The sequence below is a fragment of the Podarcis raffonei genome, chromosome 2, assembly GCF_027172205.1.
Source record: "Podarcis raffonei isolate rPodRaf1 chromosome 2, rPodRaf1.pri, whole genome shotgun sequence".
Classification (NCBI taxonomy): domain Eukaryota; kingdom Metazoa; phylum Chordata; class Lepidosauria; order Squamata; family Lacertidae; genus Podarcis; species Podarcis raffonei.
In genome coordinates, this window is record NC_070603.1 from 5,012,554 (window position 1) to 5,029,032 (window position 16,479).

Sequence of the window (16,479 nt, forward strand, 5' to 3'; positions counted from 1 at the left end):
CAGAGGGAGGAGAATCCCAGCTCCCCAAGCCTTGCGATTGGCCAGAGAAGTCAAGCCCAGCCAGGGATAAAAGGTGACTGTGAGCATCTTGCCTGCTTGCCTGCAGCCCATGTCAACATGAGCAACCTGGCCTTGTACCGTGGCATCTACACTGAGGAGCGCTTCCAGCAGCTTTATGGGACGCCCCCAGAGCCAGAGGGCAGCCTGGCAGGGATGCTGAAGGGCAAGCTGGCCCAGGGGTGCCGCTGCTCCAGGGCTGCAGCCTTGCACTTGCTCCGAAGCAGGCTTCCCATTGCAAGCTGGCTGCCCAAGTACCAGCCTAGGAAGTGGCTCCTGGGGGACGTGGTGGCAGGGCTGACCGTGGGCATTGTGCACATCCCACAAGGTGAGTTTGTGTGTGAGAGAGCGTGTGTAGGGAATGCTGCTGAACTGAACGTCAGTGGTGATCCTGGAAGACATAGCACAGCAGCCAGAGGCTGAAGGGAAGCCTCTTCCTTTTCTGCACAGAAGTTTGTTGCAGAACATACGGTGGTGGTGGGCATTCTTCCCTTACAGAAGTATCCAAGGAGATGGGGCAGTGGTAGAGATGAGATGCTTTGGGAGGGGGCAAACCTGGGCACCATCATCCTTTCTCTATCATCTCCCCTTCCCCATGAAAGTCTCCAAGGATTTCTGATCTTTACTGGTGTGGATCCTCCTTCTCCTCCTCCTCCTCTCAAGTTCTACCTAATTTCTTCTCCTCACCTGCAAGATCTTCAAAGATCCTTCACCCTGGAGGTTCTGCTTGCTGACTTGATGCCCCTGCTCTCTATGCAACTGTTAAGCATTTCTGTTTCCCAAGCCATCCCTAAACCTTCCAGGGGATTTACTCTCAGTGCCCCTTATGCTTTACTCTCAGTCTCCCTTATACTTTTGTCTGCTCCCTTGCACACACACCACTGGCCTCTTATCCACTTCCTCAAGCCCTCTCCCCGGTTCACATACTTTTAAAAAAATCTGTGACCAGCTTTGCATCTTCCTTGTTTGAACAACAAGTCTTTTGTTTTCTGGTTTTAGTCTGGGATTTCTAAGGCTGCGCAATCCTGTGCACACTTACCTGGGGAGCGAGCCCCATCCACTGGAGCTGGCTCTGAAGTAAACAAGCAAGGGTGGGGGGCTGGCAGCCTGTCTTGCTTCAGGAGCTGTTTCTCACTAATCTCTGAGGCTGTGGCTGTGTGGTGGAATGGCAGGGGGCTGGGAGTCAACTCCTGGATGTCTTTCCGCCCTGGAGGCCCCAGGCTGGACTCATGCCCTGCCTGTCCTTGTTAAGGTGGCGCTTCCCTTTCCTCCCGCGGCAGCCCAGGCGTAAGCAGCTGGGGTTAATGGAGCATGCTTCAAGGGGTTTCTGGTCAGGGCTGTTCCTCCTCCAGATTTTGACAGTGGAAAAGAAGGAAGGTAGAAAGAGCATTGGAGGGAAAATGTAGATTTGTTGGACAGCCTATTTTCTTGCTGAGAGGTGGCATTTTCAAAATTCTATTCCTTCTAAAAATTAATTCCGAGGGGTGGCTGTGTTTGTGTCAAGACCCTGACAACAAAACAGTCACGTGACACCTTAAAGACTTGGCAGATTTATTGTACAGTAGTGCATAGTGAAATGCTGACATGCTTGTCACTCATGCTGCTGACTAGGAAAGTGAATCCTAGTGCATGAACCCTTCTGGACTGAGCACATGCTATTGAGCATTCATCCCGATTTGTCTGCAAGGGGGTCAGATGATGTTGTGCCATAACAAGGGTTATCACACACTTTCCAGTTGTTCCTTATTGCAAAAAGTCTGTTCCTTTGGGGGAGTGGGCTTGTTGCACAAAACTTCCTAATCAGCTGTAATTGTGCAGCCTGAGTGGCATTCCCCCCAGAATTCCTAATTTCATAAATGTGCTAGCGGCAGTGTGAGATATGGGATTGTTTCTGGACTGGATTTTCAGGTGGGATACAATCACATGCTAGCAAATTCGGGTTGCACAAGTATAGTTGATTGGTGAGAAAATACACTGGAAACAAATCAGAATGGATGCTGATTGTCATCTAATCTCCTGCAGACAAATCAGGATAAAAGCTCAGTAAACAGACCACCTGAAAGGGTGCATTCCCATATCCTTCCTGCAAAGTACTGACAGCCTGGAGGTGCTCTGAGAGGGAGGGTGGGGTTTACATGTTAGTGAGGCAGACACGCATCACATGTGCTCAAAGAGAGTTGGACTCTGGGTTCCAACAAAACCCTGAGAGGGCCCCTGACCCTTTCAAGGATAAAGGTAAAGGTAAAGGGAACCCTGACCATTAGGTCCAGTCATGGCCGACTCTGGGGTTGTGGCGCTCATCTCGCTTTACTGGCCAAGGGAGCCGGCGTACAGCTTCCTGGTCATGTGGCCAGCATGACTAAGCCGCTTCTGGAGAACCAGAGCAGCGCACAGAAACGCCGTTTACCTTCCCGCCAGAGCGGTACCTATTTATCTACTTGCACTCTGATGTGCTTTCAAACTGCTAGGTTGGCAGGAGCAGGGACTGAGCAACGGGAGCTCACCCCGTCGCGGGGATTCAAACCGCCGACCTTCTGATCAGCAAGTCCTAGGCTCTGTGGTTTAACCCACAGCGCCACCCACGTCCCCTTTCAAGGATACCATCCCACTAATTCTGGGGTAGATCCTACATTACTTGAATAGCATCATTACCACTTCCATGTGGCTACTGAGCGGAGGAGCAGGAGCATATGGCACGATCACTTCCCATTGTCAGTTCTAGTGGCTCTTAGGCACCAGTGACATTGTCAGTCCTTCAGCAGGGGAAGCGGGGCCTACCAGTTACAGGCTGTGCTTCCGAAAGTTAGAACTCTTGCCCCAGCCGCTTGTTTACACTTGGCCTCCCAGCCGGTGGGGATTTTGTATAGCTCGTTCTGTTTGTTCTTCCTGCAGGAATGGCCTTTGCTCTGCTCACCTCAGTAGCACCAGTCTATGGGCTCTACACTTCATTCTTCCCTGCCCTGCTGTACATGCTGTTTGGCACGGGGCGCCATGTGTCCACAGGTAAGTGTGCTGCATGGCCGACTCAGGATGCAGTCGCCATAGACAGGCACCTGGGGCACTGCTCTTGGGCTCCATGACATCTATTATTATTATTCTTGTTGTGATTTCTTTGTAAGTCAGTGTAGCAGTAGCAGTAAACAGTGCGACGGTAAAACAATAAAACAATAAAAGAATAAACTAATTAAAACGAGGCGACAAGACAGACAGACAATAGTCTTTAAGGTCCTTAAGGTGCAGTTTTGAGGTCTTGAAGAGGCTAAAACTAATAAAAACTAGTAAAAACGCTTAGTTGAAGTCGGAGGCTCTGATTAGGCTGCTACCTCCGTCGCCATCTTTATATAATTTATGAGCCCTGACCCTATGGACTATCTTGAAGTGATTTTACAATACAGTAAATATATATATATATCCATACATTAAAAAGTTAAAGCAATTGCATATATAAAAACAAATTGAAACCTAGTTCAGATAACATTTGAGATAAAGCCTTGTTGAAAGAGGAAAGGCAGACACAGAAAAGGCAACCAAGATTGCAGTTATATCTGCACCAGTATAATACTACTGATACTAATACTATAAATAATGGATTATATACAATGTTGGTCATACTCAGAGTAGACCCATTCAAATTAATGGACACAGTTAAACTAGGCCCATTCATTCCAATGGGTCTGCTCTGAGTAGAACTTTGCTGAATACAATTAAATGCGCTTCAGATTTAAAGAATTGGCTAAGCCAAATAAGGAGAGGAAGAAGGCTAAGGACAGGATAACTTGAGGAAATAATTTCTGCCCTGTCTGATTTCTCTCTCTGTGTATGAAAATGTGCATGTGTGCGCTATAATATATTACACACATAACAAACCCATACATGCCGGTTTCCAAGATCCTGTCACACAATGCAGTGGTTATGCAGATGAAGAGAGGGCCAGCCCTGCTTCTTAACAACTGGGGCTGCCAGGGTGGCATCCCTGAAGGCAACGTTTTACTGTCTCCGCTCCGGTATAAGTGAATGGTCACTATTCATTTTTGCAAAGGAAAATAATGTGCTGCCTTTGGAGATCTTGTGGTAGTGAGGACAAAACTTCACCCTTGATTCTTGGACCAGTCCTCTCACACATCAATCCTGTAGAGTAGCTTTCATCAACTTGCCCTCCAGATATACAATTCCTTTTCATCACACATGCACACACTTCCAGGCCACCTGTTATGTTAGTGGCTGCATTGCTTGTTCATAATAGTGGTAGTACATTTAAATTGGGCACATTTATAAATAGGAATTTATAAATAATGAATTTCAAATGTTCCAGATATATACCCATATTTTCCGTCAATAAGACGCCCCTATGTATAAGATGCCCCTTATTTTGGGGGACTCGGATTTAAGAAAATGGGGAGGGGGAATCTATACGTGTATAAGATGCTCCCAAATTTTGGACACTGTTTTTTAGGGGGAAAACCTAGTCTTATACATGGAAAAAAATTGTATATTCTACAACATTTGAAATGTAAGAATGCCTCTCAAGCTGTGTTTGCTTTTAAAGCTCACATACTGGTGCATTGGACTGAAAATTGAGTTTGACTCTACTAGCATGCCATGTGGGTGGGGGGAGAGAGAAATCCTTCCACTGCCATAAAGCTCACTGTGTGGTCTTTGTCATTGTTTGTCAGCCTATTTTGTTCCACCCATCCAAGACCTGCAGGCTGCAAATGGAGATTTTTCAGCTTTCTGAATGTAGAGAGAGATCCAGTGTATTGTTCAGGCGGAAAGTAGAAATGGGTGGCATTGCTGCTGCCAGGATCATGAATGAATGTCAGTCACAATGCCATGTAACCGAGGTCGCTATTTTTGGGTGGGATTCCATTACATACTGGCAGTTATAACTGATTTGGAAGCATTTGTGCAACAAACCTGCTTCCACAAAAGAGCAGGCGATGGGAAATGCACTGCGATAACACTTGCTTTGATGCAATGGCATCTAACTGCCCTGTGAACAAATCAGAATGAATGCTCACTAAGTAGCCAATGTTGTCCAGCCTCCCTGCAAACGAATCAGGATGAATGCTGAATAAACAGGACACCTGTAATCACCCCCAGTATACTGTTGAGGGGAAAATAGGAATGGGTGGTACTGAGTGCCATGGTGTCATTGTCGCCCAGGATGGGACATGCAGAGATTTCATTCGTTCCTCTCTTCCTGCTCTCCAAAGGCACCTTTGCTGTGGTCAGTCTGATGACGGGCTCCGTGGTGGAGCGTTTGGTTCCTGAGCCCCTGCAGTCCAATGGCACCATCCCTGCAGAAGCAGCTTTGCTGGAGGCGCAGCGCATTGGCGTGGCGGCCGCTATGGCCTTCCTTGTCGGGCTGCTCATGGTGAGTCAAAGGGAGATACTGGGGCAAAAGGGCTCCTTTGGGAAGGCTGAGCACATCACAGAGGGGCCAGAGCCTTGGAACAGGGCTATGGCTGTCGTCCTGGGAGGATTCTTGGGCTGCCCTTGGCTAATAAGAAGGGCTGATGAACTAGGGGTTTATGAACATGGAGGCTTCAGTCTTAGCTATAGAATCATAGAATTGTAGAGGTGGAAGGGACCAAAAGGGTCATCCAGTCCAAACCTCTGCGATGTAGGAACCCTTTGCCCAATGTGGGGCTCAAACCCACGATCCTGAGATTAAGAATCTCCTGCTCTCCTGACTGAGCTATCCCAGCTCTCTTGGCTAATAGCTCTTCTTATATCTCTCCTCCAGCAAGCTGACTTGATCCCCGCCCCACCAAAACCCTTTAAAATCCTTTTTAAAAATCCAGTATTTGTCTAATCCCTTTGAAGAGCCATCTGTTCTAAAGTCCATCACCACCTCTTGTGGCAATGAATTCCATGCTAATTGTTTATTGTGCTGAGAACAATTTTCTTTTGTCTGTGTTGTGCTCCTGATGGCACCGTGTTATATGGCCTCTGGAAAGCTTACTTGGCAGCTCCTCTGGCTTTTGAGATTTTGGTAGGCCTAGCCCACACATTTTCTGGCATACTTCCACAATGATAAGGACTAGAAACTTGCTTTCTTAAAAGAATGAAAGCTGAGGAGGCTCACTTCTGCACCCAGCACCACAATCTGTGTTTTTTCTGCCTGTCTCAGCAGATACACAATTCACGCAGCTACTGCTGCCACCTTCCTCTCTTCCCCAGACAGGGATGTTTACGCTTCACCTGGGCTTCCTTTCCACCTACCTCTCGGAGCCTGTTGTCAAGGCCTTTACCTGTGGTGCTGCTTTGCACGTGGTGGTGTCTCAGCTCCAAAGCCTCCTGGGCTTGCCATTACCACGTCCCGCTGGCTGCTTCGCCATCTTCAAGGTATGTGGATCCACGTTCAGGGGGTGGGGGGTGGGGGTGCAGACATCTCTGCTTATGAAGCCACCAGAAATGTAAATAAATGCAGGAATTCACATTCCTAGACACCTGCTCCTGGATGCAATCCATAAGATATTTTGTTCCTCTGAGCTAATATGAGTGTCCTTGTTTTCTCCACTGCTTCTCTCTCTCACTCCATGGTGCTTTCAGCAGTTTGAGTGGGGCAAAGGGGGCGCTGCCCCACCAACCTCAGCCTGGCTTCACCAGCCCCTCACTTACCTGCCTTCTTGCAGCCATTCTAGAGTGTGTCACTGGCTGCCAGTTTAGTTCCAGTGCTGCCCTTGCAGAGGGAGGAGAAGCCTGGGGACAAAGCTAGAGTTAGTTGACTTATGGTTGGCCACTGTGAGGACAGAATGCTGGACTAGATGGACAATTGGTCTCATAAGGCAAGGTGAGGTGACCAGGCAGCAGAATCCACAGGGCCAGCAGATCCCAATATAGATATTTATTCCCCCCTTTTTCTGATGTAGATCTTCCCTCACCTCTTCTTCCCAGGTGGGGAGACAGACATTGTTTCGTGGTTCACCTCAGGGGCCAAAATATCTTGGGCCAGCCCTGAATTTGACCTACATTCTTATGGCTTTGTCACTGTCTCTGGCTCCACCTGCTGTTGGTCTTCCTGCCACTGGCCCTGCCAGTTCCACCAGTGGTTTGTTGAAACAGGCTGCCGATGAGTTTTGATAGCTGCTAGAAGGTTCCAATAAGCATAGCTGCTTCCTCCTCCCAGGCTGCTAAAAGCATTCCAGTCCACCCCTCGGACGGAAGACCTGGCTGCCCTTTGTGAATGCCACGCCAGATGTCCGTGTTTCTGCATTTCCCCCTAGACACTGGCATCTGTTGTGGAAGCCTTGCCATTAACCAACACAGCGGAACTGCTCATCTCAGGCTTCTGCTTGGCTGTGTTGGTGCCCATCAAAGAGATCAACAACCGCTACAGGAGTCGGCTGTGGGTCCCCATCCCGGGAGAGATCATCATGGTACGTTTGAAGTCTTCGTCAAGGCTGTCTTTTGTCATACAGACAGCTGGTGACTCCCTGCAAAGGAAAGTCACATTTTAACACTTACAAAGAATGTAAATCCAGCTAATTTGCTCATACTTCCTTTATTTCTTCTTCCAAGTCTGAGGTCATCAAAAGATTTGGATGGGTGGGTAGAACAGGGATGAAGAGTGGTGAAGAATAAAGTGTAGATGAGGCAAGGAAAGGCATGGATGCTGGAGATGGGGGGGGGGAGATATAATTGTGGCAGGGGGACGGGAGCTGAGCAGGGCACTGTGGATGAAGAGCTAACTTAGATCTGTCATTAAATGCATATTTTAATTCAACATGCATATTTTTTAAAACAAAATACAAATAGCAGTCAATGGAAGAGGTGATTGATAATTATTCAGATTGTAGCCATTGAGTTCAAATCTTTCATTCTATGCTGTGGTGCTGAAGAAAATACTTCTTCATAGTGATTATATGCTTTGGGAGAAAATTTCCACCAGGATCACAGCAGAACAGGATAGGCTTAAACAGGCCTTGCCCACCTGCTGAAGTCCATGGTAATTATCCCCACCCCAGCTGTAGATATTTGAATTTAAGCAAACAAAACAAAATATGTAGGAAGATGCTCTTTAGCATCCTGTTTAGTTTTGCCCTAATTCTGTGGCCCTTGGAATGACTGTTCAGAATCATTTTTATACTTTTGGTGGTCATTGCCAGTGTATTCAAAAGCTTTTTTCCACAGCCACGAGGGCTAAAAACTTGGTTTTTAATTGACAGAGGAGGTTTTCACAATGCATCATTCTGTCACACAGTAGTTGTCTTGCAATAAATAAGGAACCACACAGAGTCAAAATGCAGAGTCAAAGATTCACAGTAAAGGCAGAAAAACTTTACTGAGGCAAACAAACAAACTTTATTAAAGCACTGTGCAAGCGAAAGTGAGAAAAGTAAGAGAGAGAGCGCAGCACACTGAGCACAGGTATTTATCTCTCCTGGCTCAGCGTGACCTTTAGGTAGTCAAAACAATATTTGCATAAGAAGTGAACCTGCTAGAATTTTCCAGCACTTTCCAGCACTTTCCTGCTTCTGCTCTCAAGGACCTTATTCACTATGACACATTCTGATATTAAATACGGTACCATGTTACTTGCTTGTGCAACACATTGAGTTACAAAATATGCAAAACCTGGGCCAATGTAGTTCAGTCAAATACCTAAAAAGGGATTTCAGCATACACGTTCCAAACTGGCCTGACCTTCTGTTTTCTTACCTGTACCAGGATAATAATGCCATGACTAGTCCAGCCCCGCTTGGTATAGAAAATCCCCCCTTGCTAATTCACTCAGACCTTAATTCTTGCAATATTTGGAGACTTTTGACAAATGTGAGATGTCCCTTCACAGTGAAGTATATCTGAAATACATGAGGACACACTTTGTGGAGATTTAATATTTGGAGCACCTAGCGGGACAGTGGCTATAGTAGAAGTTCTTAAAGGCAAATGAGGAGGTTGTTTTTAAAAGCCACACACCTTACAGGCCTTTGGACTGACTCTGGCTCTGTCTGTCATTTTTTGGCAGGTACTGCTGGCTACTGGGATCTGTTTTGCTTCCTCCCTAAACACTCACTATAAGGTGCAGGTTGTTGGACACCTCCCGGCAGGGTAAGACCCGCTTTCTCTCTCTCTGTGTCCTCCCCATTCTCTATGCCAGCTGAGGGTCAAGTCACCGCTGCCCTGTTGGCATGGCAACAGAAGTGCGGCTTCCAAACTCGGCCTGACCCTGGTTGTTGGGGAAGGCCAGGGCATGGTCTCTGTCCCCGGGGCACACAGTGACTCCCATTCCCCCATTCTTTCATGCAGGTTCCCACAGCCCCAGCTCCCAGCCCTGCATCTGCTGCCCCAAGTGCTGGGTGACACGGTGGCCCTCACTTTTGTGGCCTACGCCATCTCGGTGTCATTGGCCATGATCTACGCTGAGAAGCACCACTATGTCATTGACCCCAACCAGGTGTGTGTCCAGCCTGGAGAGCGCAGGGTCCCCTCAGGGTGGGGAGGCAGAACCTGGACACATTCAGTCATGGAGACTCTTCCCTTTGCTTGCCAAGCCGCCAGCCTCCCTAGTGCCTCCTATTGCGTGGAAACAGAGTGCTGGGTTAGATGGGCCTTTGGGTCTGATCCGGAAGGGGCCTTCTTATGTTCCTGTGACCCTCCAGCTGAAAAATTGTCTTTGTTTGTAGTGGAGACTCAGCTTGAGAGTTCTTCATTTCTTGCTTGAGGCCAGGGATAATGAGCCCCTGGTCTTCCAGATGTTGCTGAACTACAGCACCTATCATCCCTGACCATTGACTGTGCTGATAGGAGTAGGAGTCCCAACAACGTTTGGGGAATCACTGGTTCCCCATCCCTGCTCTGGATACACCTGCCCACCCCTTGCTTCAGGTTCAGCTGGCTAAAACCCTGCTCTTACTTTGCCTTCCTCTGCTCTCCTACAGGAACTGCTGGCTCATGGCCTCTCAAACCTGGTCTCCTCCCTGTTCACCTGTTTCCCCAGTTCAGCCACGCTGGCTACAACCAACATCTTGGAAAGTGCTGGTGGACGCACACAGGTATAAGGCTGACGTTTCGGGAGCGCTTTGGAGAGAGGTGGAGAACCTGCGCTCCTCTGGATGTTGTCTGGACTCCAGCTCCCATCATCTCTGACCATTGGCCATGCTGGTTAGGTGGGCGGAAGTTCACCAACATCTAGAGAGTCACAGGCTCCCCATCCTTGGGCTACAAATGGCCTTTCTTACCACCATCCCGCTACATTTACATTTGTTGCTTGGAAATGGCAGGGGGCAAAGGGCTGGCTTCTCTAAAAGAAAAGTGGAAGGCAAGACTGTTTCCTGCAACAGTGGGAAGGAGAGGGTTAGCCCAGTTGCTGGTTCCAAAGCATTGTCAGACACAGTGGTCCATTGGGATGAAAGCGCCCTTTTTTCCTGATAGGGCTCCTTTGCCTTTTATAACTACACAGCAAGCAGATATGGATTTGCCTGCTGCTAAATGAGACTTTTCCAGACTAAATAATAGTAACATATGCTCCAACATTTCTCCGATGAAAATAGGGGCGTCCTATTCAATGAGGAGGAGGAGGAGGATGAAGATAACTACTTTATTATTTATACCCCACCAATCTGACTGGGCAACTTCCAACATATATAAAAACATAATAAAATATTAAACATTTTTTTAAAAAAACTTCCTTATATAGAGCTGCCTTCAGATGTCTTCTAAAAGTTTTATAGTTTCTTATCTTCTGGGCTTAGGGATTGCATAACTCCATACCCTCCAACATTTCTCCAATGAAAACAGGGACATCCTAAGGAAAAGCAGAACATTCTGGGATCAAATCAGAAACCAGGATGGCTTCTGCAAATCTAGGACTGTCCCTCGAAAATAGGGACACTTGGAGGGTCTGTAATAATTAACAAATGTATTTTGTGAGCTGGAGGTTTAAACTAGGATAAAGTGTGCATAAAAATGCATACATTAGTGAAAATGGTGTATGAAATGCAATACATAAGGGGAAATTGTGTGTATTAGGCAAAATTGCATACAAAATCATGTATATCAGAAGAAATCACATGAAAATTTTGGTGAATTTTCATGAGGACATTTAAAAACAACAACATGCAAACATATGTGGAAATGTAGAGAACTGAACTTAAATGGGGAATTCCTATTCATTATACTCATGTATCCAAGGCTCACCTGGGTAGCTGGAGGTCCACTCTTTAGAGTGTTCATCATTATGGGGAATACAGGTGTTTATTTGATACCACTGCTATACTAAGGCGGAACAATGTCCCTTGGTTGCCAGTGGACTTTAATGTCCCTTCTGTTATCTTGGCTGCAACTAACCAGCCTTCCTTGCCCACAGCTCTCTGGCCTCTTCACCAGCGCTGTTGTCCTGGTGGTCTTGCTATGGATTGGACCTCTCTTCTACTACTTACCCAAGGTGAGCTAGTTGATACTATGTGTTGGAGGGAGAATAGGGGTTTATTCAAAGGGTAGCTCGTTATGCCCAGCCAATCCTGATACAAAATTAAATCATGTGCTCTAGGCATCATTGATATATTTTGGTACCATATTTTACACAAATTTTGGGTCCCCTGGGCATCTTCATTTACTTGCTGTTAGCACAAAGGCTTGACTCACATGCCATATATTATAAGCACATCTCCCGTCAAAGAATCAGGGGAACTGTATTTAAAGGGTGCTGGGAATTGTAGTTCTGTGAGAGGTAAACTACATTTCCCAGCTGTATTGTTTTGTTTGGTGTTCGGAGGAGACATGCTTTAAATGTACGGTGTGTGCAGTCATACGCTCTTGCTACACATTTTGTTTCCATGCCAGCTGTTCAGCCTGGAATTTACCTCCTTAGTTTTTATAGAGAATCTGGTGGCTATAAGTCATTGTTGCCAACCCATTTCTTCCCACTGATCTCTGCAAAATGGTAATGTACACTTGCAGCACCAGCCTGTCCAATGTGGACTAACAGCATGCTATGGAAGCTGTTCAACGCTATTTGGCCTGTACAGTGGACATTTGGGTTGCAAACGTGATCCGTGCAGGATGCACGTTTGAAATCTGCAGCGTTTGCAACCCGCAGCGGTGCATCTGCACACATGGGGGTTGCGATTCAGCGCTTCTGCACATGTGCAAAGCGTGATTTAGCGCTTCTGTGCATGCACGAAACCCGGAAGTAACCTGTTCTGGTACTTCCGGGTTTCGGTGTGGCTGTAACCTGAAAAAAACGCAACCTGAAGCATCTGTAACCCGAGGTATGACTGTAATGAGAAACTTCTTCCCGCAGCTTCTGTCTCCTGTTCAGTGTGGCTGCTCCTTAATTGTTTTATCAGTTCTTGGTGAGCTAAAACTATCAATTCTTGGTGAGCTAGCACTATTTCACAATAAAAACATAAGAAAGGAAACATAAGATAGGAAACTGGCAATTAAAGCTCTCCCCACCCCCCAGCAAAGGGAACAGGAATTAGGGCTTTATTTTTTAAACAGTCAAATGTTATGTAAATGTCATTAATTAAATTATTATATATACTGAAGGACCAGTTAAGGAGGTCAGCAGTGCTGCATCCCTGCTGAACAGCAAGCAGGCCCAGGGTAGAAGGAGAAAGCTTCTAATGAAAGTTGTAAGGGGGTCTTTACTGAATGGGGCTTACTTCTGCATTAACATTATCAGAGGATCTTGGCCATGGGAATTACCTGTTGCTGGATAATGCTGTGCGGAGCCACCATTTTAATTCTGTTTTGAACTGATTACAGAAAAACAGTGCCTCAGTGGTGCTCAAGAGCCATGGTATGGAAGTGGGACAGTATGTTAAAGAGACCCCTCATTTCACACCTCTTTTCTCTCTCATGTCTAGGCTGTCCTGGCCTGCATCAATGTCACCAGCCTTCGGCAGATGTTTCTGCAGTTCCAGGACCTGCCCGAGCTGTGGAGGATCAGCCCCATTGACTTCGTAAGCCATGACAGCATCTGAGAATGGACCAGTTTCTAATCTAGCAGTTGGAAATTAAGAACTGAATATGTTCCTCCCCTATCAAAAATGTTTACATTGCTACCAGGCTTTTGCAATTGGAGTGGCTAGGTCCACAGTTCTCAGTAATGGCCTATAGTAGGGATGAAGAATCTTTCTTTCTCCCCCACCCATATTTTGTTGAACTACAACTCCCATCATCCCTGACCATTGGTCATACAGACTGGGGCTGATGGGAGTTGGAGTCCAGCAACATCAGGAGGGCCACAGGTTAGTCACCCCGTCATATTGGCAGAGCCTGTGGCCCCCATCATGCCAAACAGCCATGGCACTGGGGAACTTAATCTGAAGGCCGTACGAGCCTGTCCATTACCTCTCACAGTGAACTGGTGTGAAACTGCCATGTGAAAGGGTCCAGTCCTTAGCCATTGTAGCTCCAGTTTTCTGAGAGGTCCTCCTGGCCTACTGTAATAGTTCCTTGCATTAGGCCAGTTTCTACCCGGACTTCACCAAGCCTGCCAGAAGAGTGTGCTTATGTGAATCAGACCTGAGTCAGCAGAGGGCAAGAGGGAAGGCTGAGCCAGTGAAGGACTGAACAGCATGATGTCCCACGCTAAGTGTCAAAGCTGGTAGTCAAAGCTGAGCAGTGCTGGTTGCGCCTCAGATCTGTAACCTCAGGTGCTCAGCTGGTCTTCTCTCAGGATTCCTTGTGATTCTATCCCACCCTTTCTCATCCATTGCAGACGTTGTGGGTGGTCACGTGGCTTTCTGTCGTCGTGCTCAACGTGGACCTTGGCTTGGCGGTGGGGGTTGTGTTCTCCATGATGACTGTTGTTTGCCGCACACAGAGGTATTTGCTTGCCTGTCCTCTTCCTCTGCTTTCTCCTCTTGTCGAATGTTAGATCACGCCCAGCTGCTAGGATTGGGTTCCCTAGTTGGGATTGTGGGGGGGGGGGGAGCCTGCAAGGCTATAAGATTAGGGGGAGGAGCTTCTTTCTGTTGAGGGCTGCATTGCTAGTGGTGGGCAGATTTCATATCATTCCTGCCCCCTCTCTCCCTCTCCCCATCTCTCTGCTGGGGGCCATGTGGAATTAAAGACGGGAAAGGGCTACGGCTCAGTGATAGGGCATCTTCTTTGCATGCAAAAGGTCCCAGATTCAGTCCTCAGCATCTCCAGGTAGGACAGGGAAAGACTTCCTATCTGACACCCTGGAGAGCTTCTGCAAGCCATTGTAGGCCAGGATGAGGAGCCTGCGATCCGCCAGATGTTGCTGAACTACAACTCCCATCATCCCTTGCCATCTGCAGCTGATAGGAACTGCAGTTCATCCACATCTGAAAAGCCTGAGATTCCTCACCCATAGTGTAGACCCTACTGAGCCAGTGTTGTCCCTCCCAGAAACTGGAGCAGTACTAGCGCAGAGGGGAAACTGCAATGTGGGCTTCTGCCACGTGGCCTGAGGCTCCTCACATTACCCTGGTGGTGCATGAATGAGCCGTGTCACAGCAGCTCCCATGCAGCAAAGGTCCCACGAGAAGGAGCCTGCGCTGGGGGCTGAGAGGGAGCCTATGGTTCTCTCAACCTTCCGCCTCCAGCCATGTTTGCGGGATGTTGGGGGAGCTGTGTCCAGATAATTGCCCATTTGCCCTTCATGTCACTTTGTCGTTCTTACAGGGCTGAGTGCTCAGTTCTGGGCAGGGCAGGGGACACAGAGATCTACAAGCCTGTCAAGCACAACAGCAAGGTAAGAGTCATGAGGATCAAGAGGGAGCAAACAAACATAGGAACACACGCCATGTGCATGTCTGAAGCTGCAGCCCCAAAGCACCCACTGCAGGGAGCATGAATCTCAGCATTGAGATTGGTGGGGCGACTCCAGTGCAAGGGTGCCCAGTCCACACTAGTTGAAGACACGCATGCTAATCTCTTGATAGGCTACTTATAGCACAGGTGGGGCACCTGTGTTTCTCCAGAGGCAGCAGAACTACAACTCCTCTCATCCCTGAGCATATGTCATGCTGGCTTGGGGTGAAGGGAGCTGAAGTCCAGCAATATCAGGCGGCTTCCCACCCAGGCTTTTGAAGGATCAGAACCTGCAGGTGGGTGTGAAGTGAGGACTCACCCCACTGCTTCCCCCCTGGAAAACCTGATTACTGTTAAATCAAAACAAACGTCACTCATTTATTCCGCGGACTGAATTCAGCAGTAAACAGCAGATTTTCCCGGGGAAAGTGATGGGACAAATGAAAGCTCCGGACAAGAGGGAAACCTCTTGGACCCATGGTTTCTAGGCACAGGACAAGCAGAAGTGCGTGCGAGTTCTGAGTTTTCAGTGTTCTAGAATGGAAATTAGCCACACTGCAGAAGATGGCAATTATCCCAGGAGGATGCAGAAGGTAGCAAATGTAGCAGATGTTCCTAGGAGAGGGAGCAAGCCTCACTGTACTCAAAGGGGCCTGCTTTTGAGGTGACATGCGTAGGGATGTGGTGGCAACTTAGGCTGTCATTCAAACCCCACTACCTGTGTGTAAGCCCCATTGAATTCAGTAGGACTTACTTCTAAGTAGGCGGGGTTAGGTCTGTGGTTTAATAAGGATCAGAAATATTTATTACAACCATTTGTGCCCCACTTTTCACCCTTTTCAGGGAACAATTCCTTCCAAGGATTAAACAATATTAAAATACATTTTTAAAACCCACTATAAACATTATTAACATATAAAAAGCCACCAGGATCCTTCCCACAACTAGTCTCCAAATGAATGGCCCTGTGGCAAGGTAGTCCTGCTGTAGCAGCCCCTGCTGTCTTCTTTGCCAGGTTCCCTCTTTTTACTGGGATCCTTCCCAGAGTTTGTGGTTGATCACTCTGGTAGGGGGTGGGGGTCACTGGAGCAGGCAAAGAGACACCAAAATTCAGCGCACACACACCCTGCCTCTTGCCTTCCATTCTACATCATTCCTGGTGAGAGGGGCATGGCTTGGGCAGAGACCATGGAGGCTCCATGCCCTAATTTCACCTCTGCTGTTGCTTGTCTGAATGGAGGTGTGCCTATCCATGTGGGTGTATAAATCTCTGTTTGCCTTACATTGCCTTTGTCCACAAAGGAAGGCAGCCCTTGGGCTGAAAGAGGTTCATCACCTCTGCTTCAGCCAAAAATTTGAAAGATGATGGGGTTCGTATATTCATTTTAGGATGGGGTTAATTTTATTAACTTGGCCACCCTAGCCAGGCACAATGATGCATCTGTACCCCATTTATCCACCCATCCCTGCTTCTTAGTGCTTTGAGATCCCAGGTGTGAAGATTATAAGCTACCAGGCTCCCATCTACTATGGGAACCGCAGCTTCTTCCGCGACACTCTGAGCCAACTTGTGGGACTCAACCGAGAAGGGGAGAAGCACGAGGACCAAGCTCCAGGCATCGAGCTCAAGATGGACATCAGCACTGTGGTAATGTGGCAACCCAGGGTGGGAGGGGGGCAGAAAAG

General features: G+C 47.6%; 1 protein-coding gene across 1 annotated transcript in view; it reads left to right on the top strand.

Annotated features, from left to right (window-relative positions):
* LOC128404873 (solute carrier family 26 member 10-like) overlaps window positions 1-16,479 on the top strand; it is a 26,772-nt gene continuing 10,293 nt past the window's right edge. Inside the window, exons 1-13 of the mRNA XM_053370917.1 lie at window positions 1-385; window positions 2,950-3,060; window positions 5,271-5,431; window positions 6,241-6,405; window positions 7,287-7,439; window positions 9,032-9,114; window positions 9,313-9,460; window positions 9,945-10,058; window positions 11,372-11,449; window positions 12,876-12,971; window positions 13,733-13,839; window positions 14,665-14,734; window positions 16,271-16,441. Coding sequence (XP_053226892.1) covers window positions 118-385; window positions 2,950-3,060; window positions 5,271-5,431; window positions 6,241-6,405; window positions 7,287-7,439; window positions 9,032-9,114; window positions 9,313-9,460; window positions 9,945-10,058; window positions 11,372-11,449; window positions 12,876-12,971; window positions 13,733-13,839; window positions 14,665-14,734; window positions 16,271-16,441 — 1,725 coding nt within the window. The 5' untranslated portion in view covers window positions 1-117. The remainder of the gene's footprint in view (window positions 386-2,949; window positions 3,061-5,270; window positions 5,432-6,240; window positions 6,406-7,286; window positions 7,440-9,031; window positions 9,115-9,312; window positions 9,461-9,944; window positions 10,059-11,371; window positions 11,450-12,875; window positions 12,972-13,732; window positions 13,840-14,664; window positions 14,735-16,270; window positions 16,442-16,479) is intronic.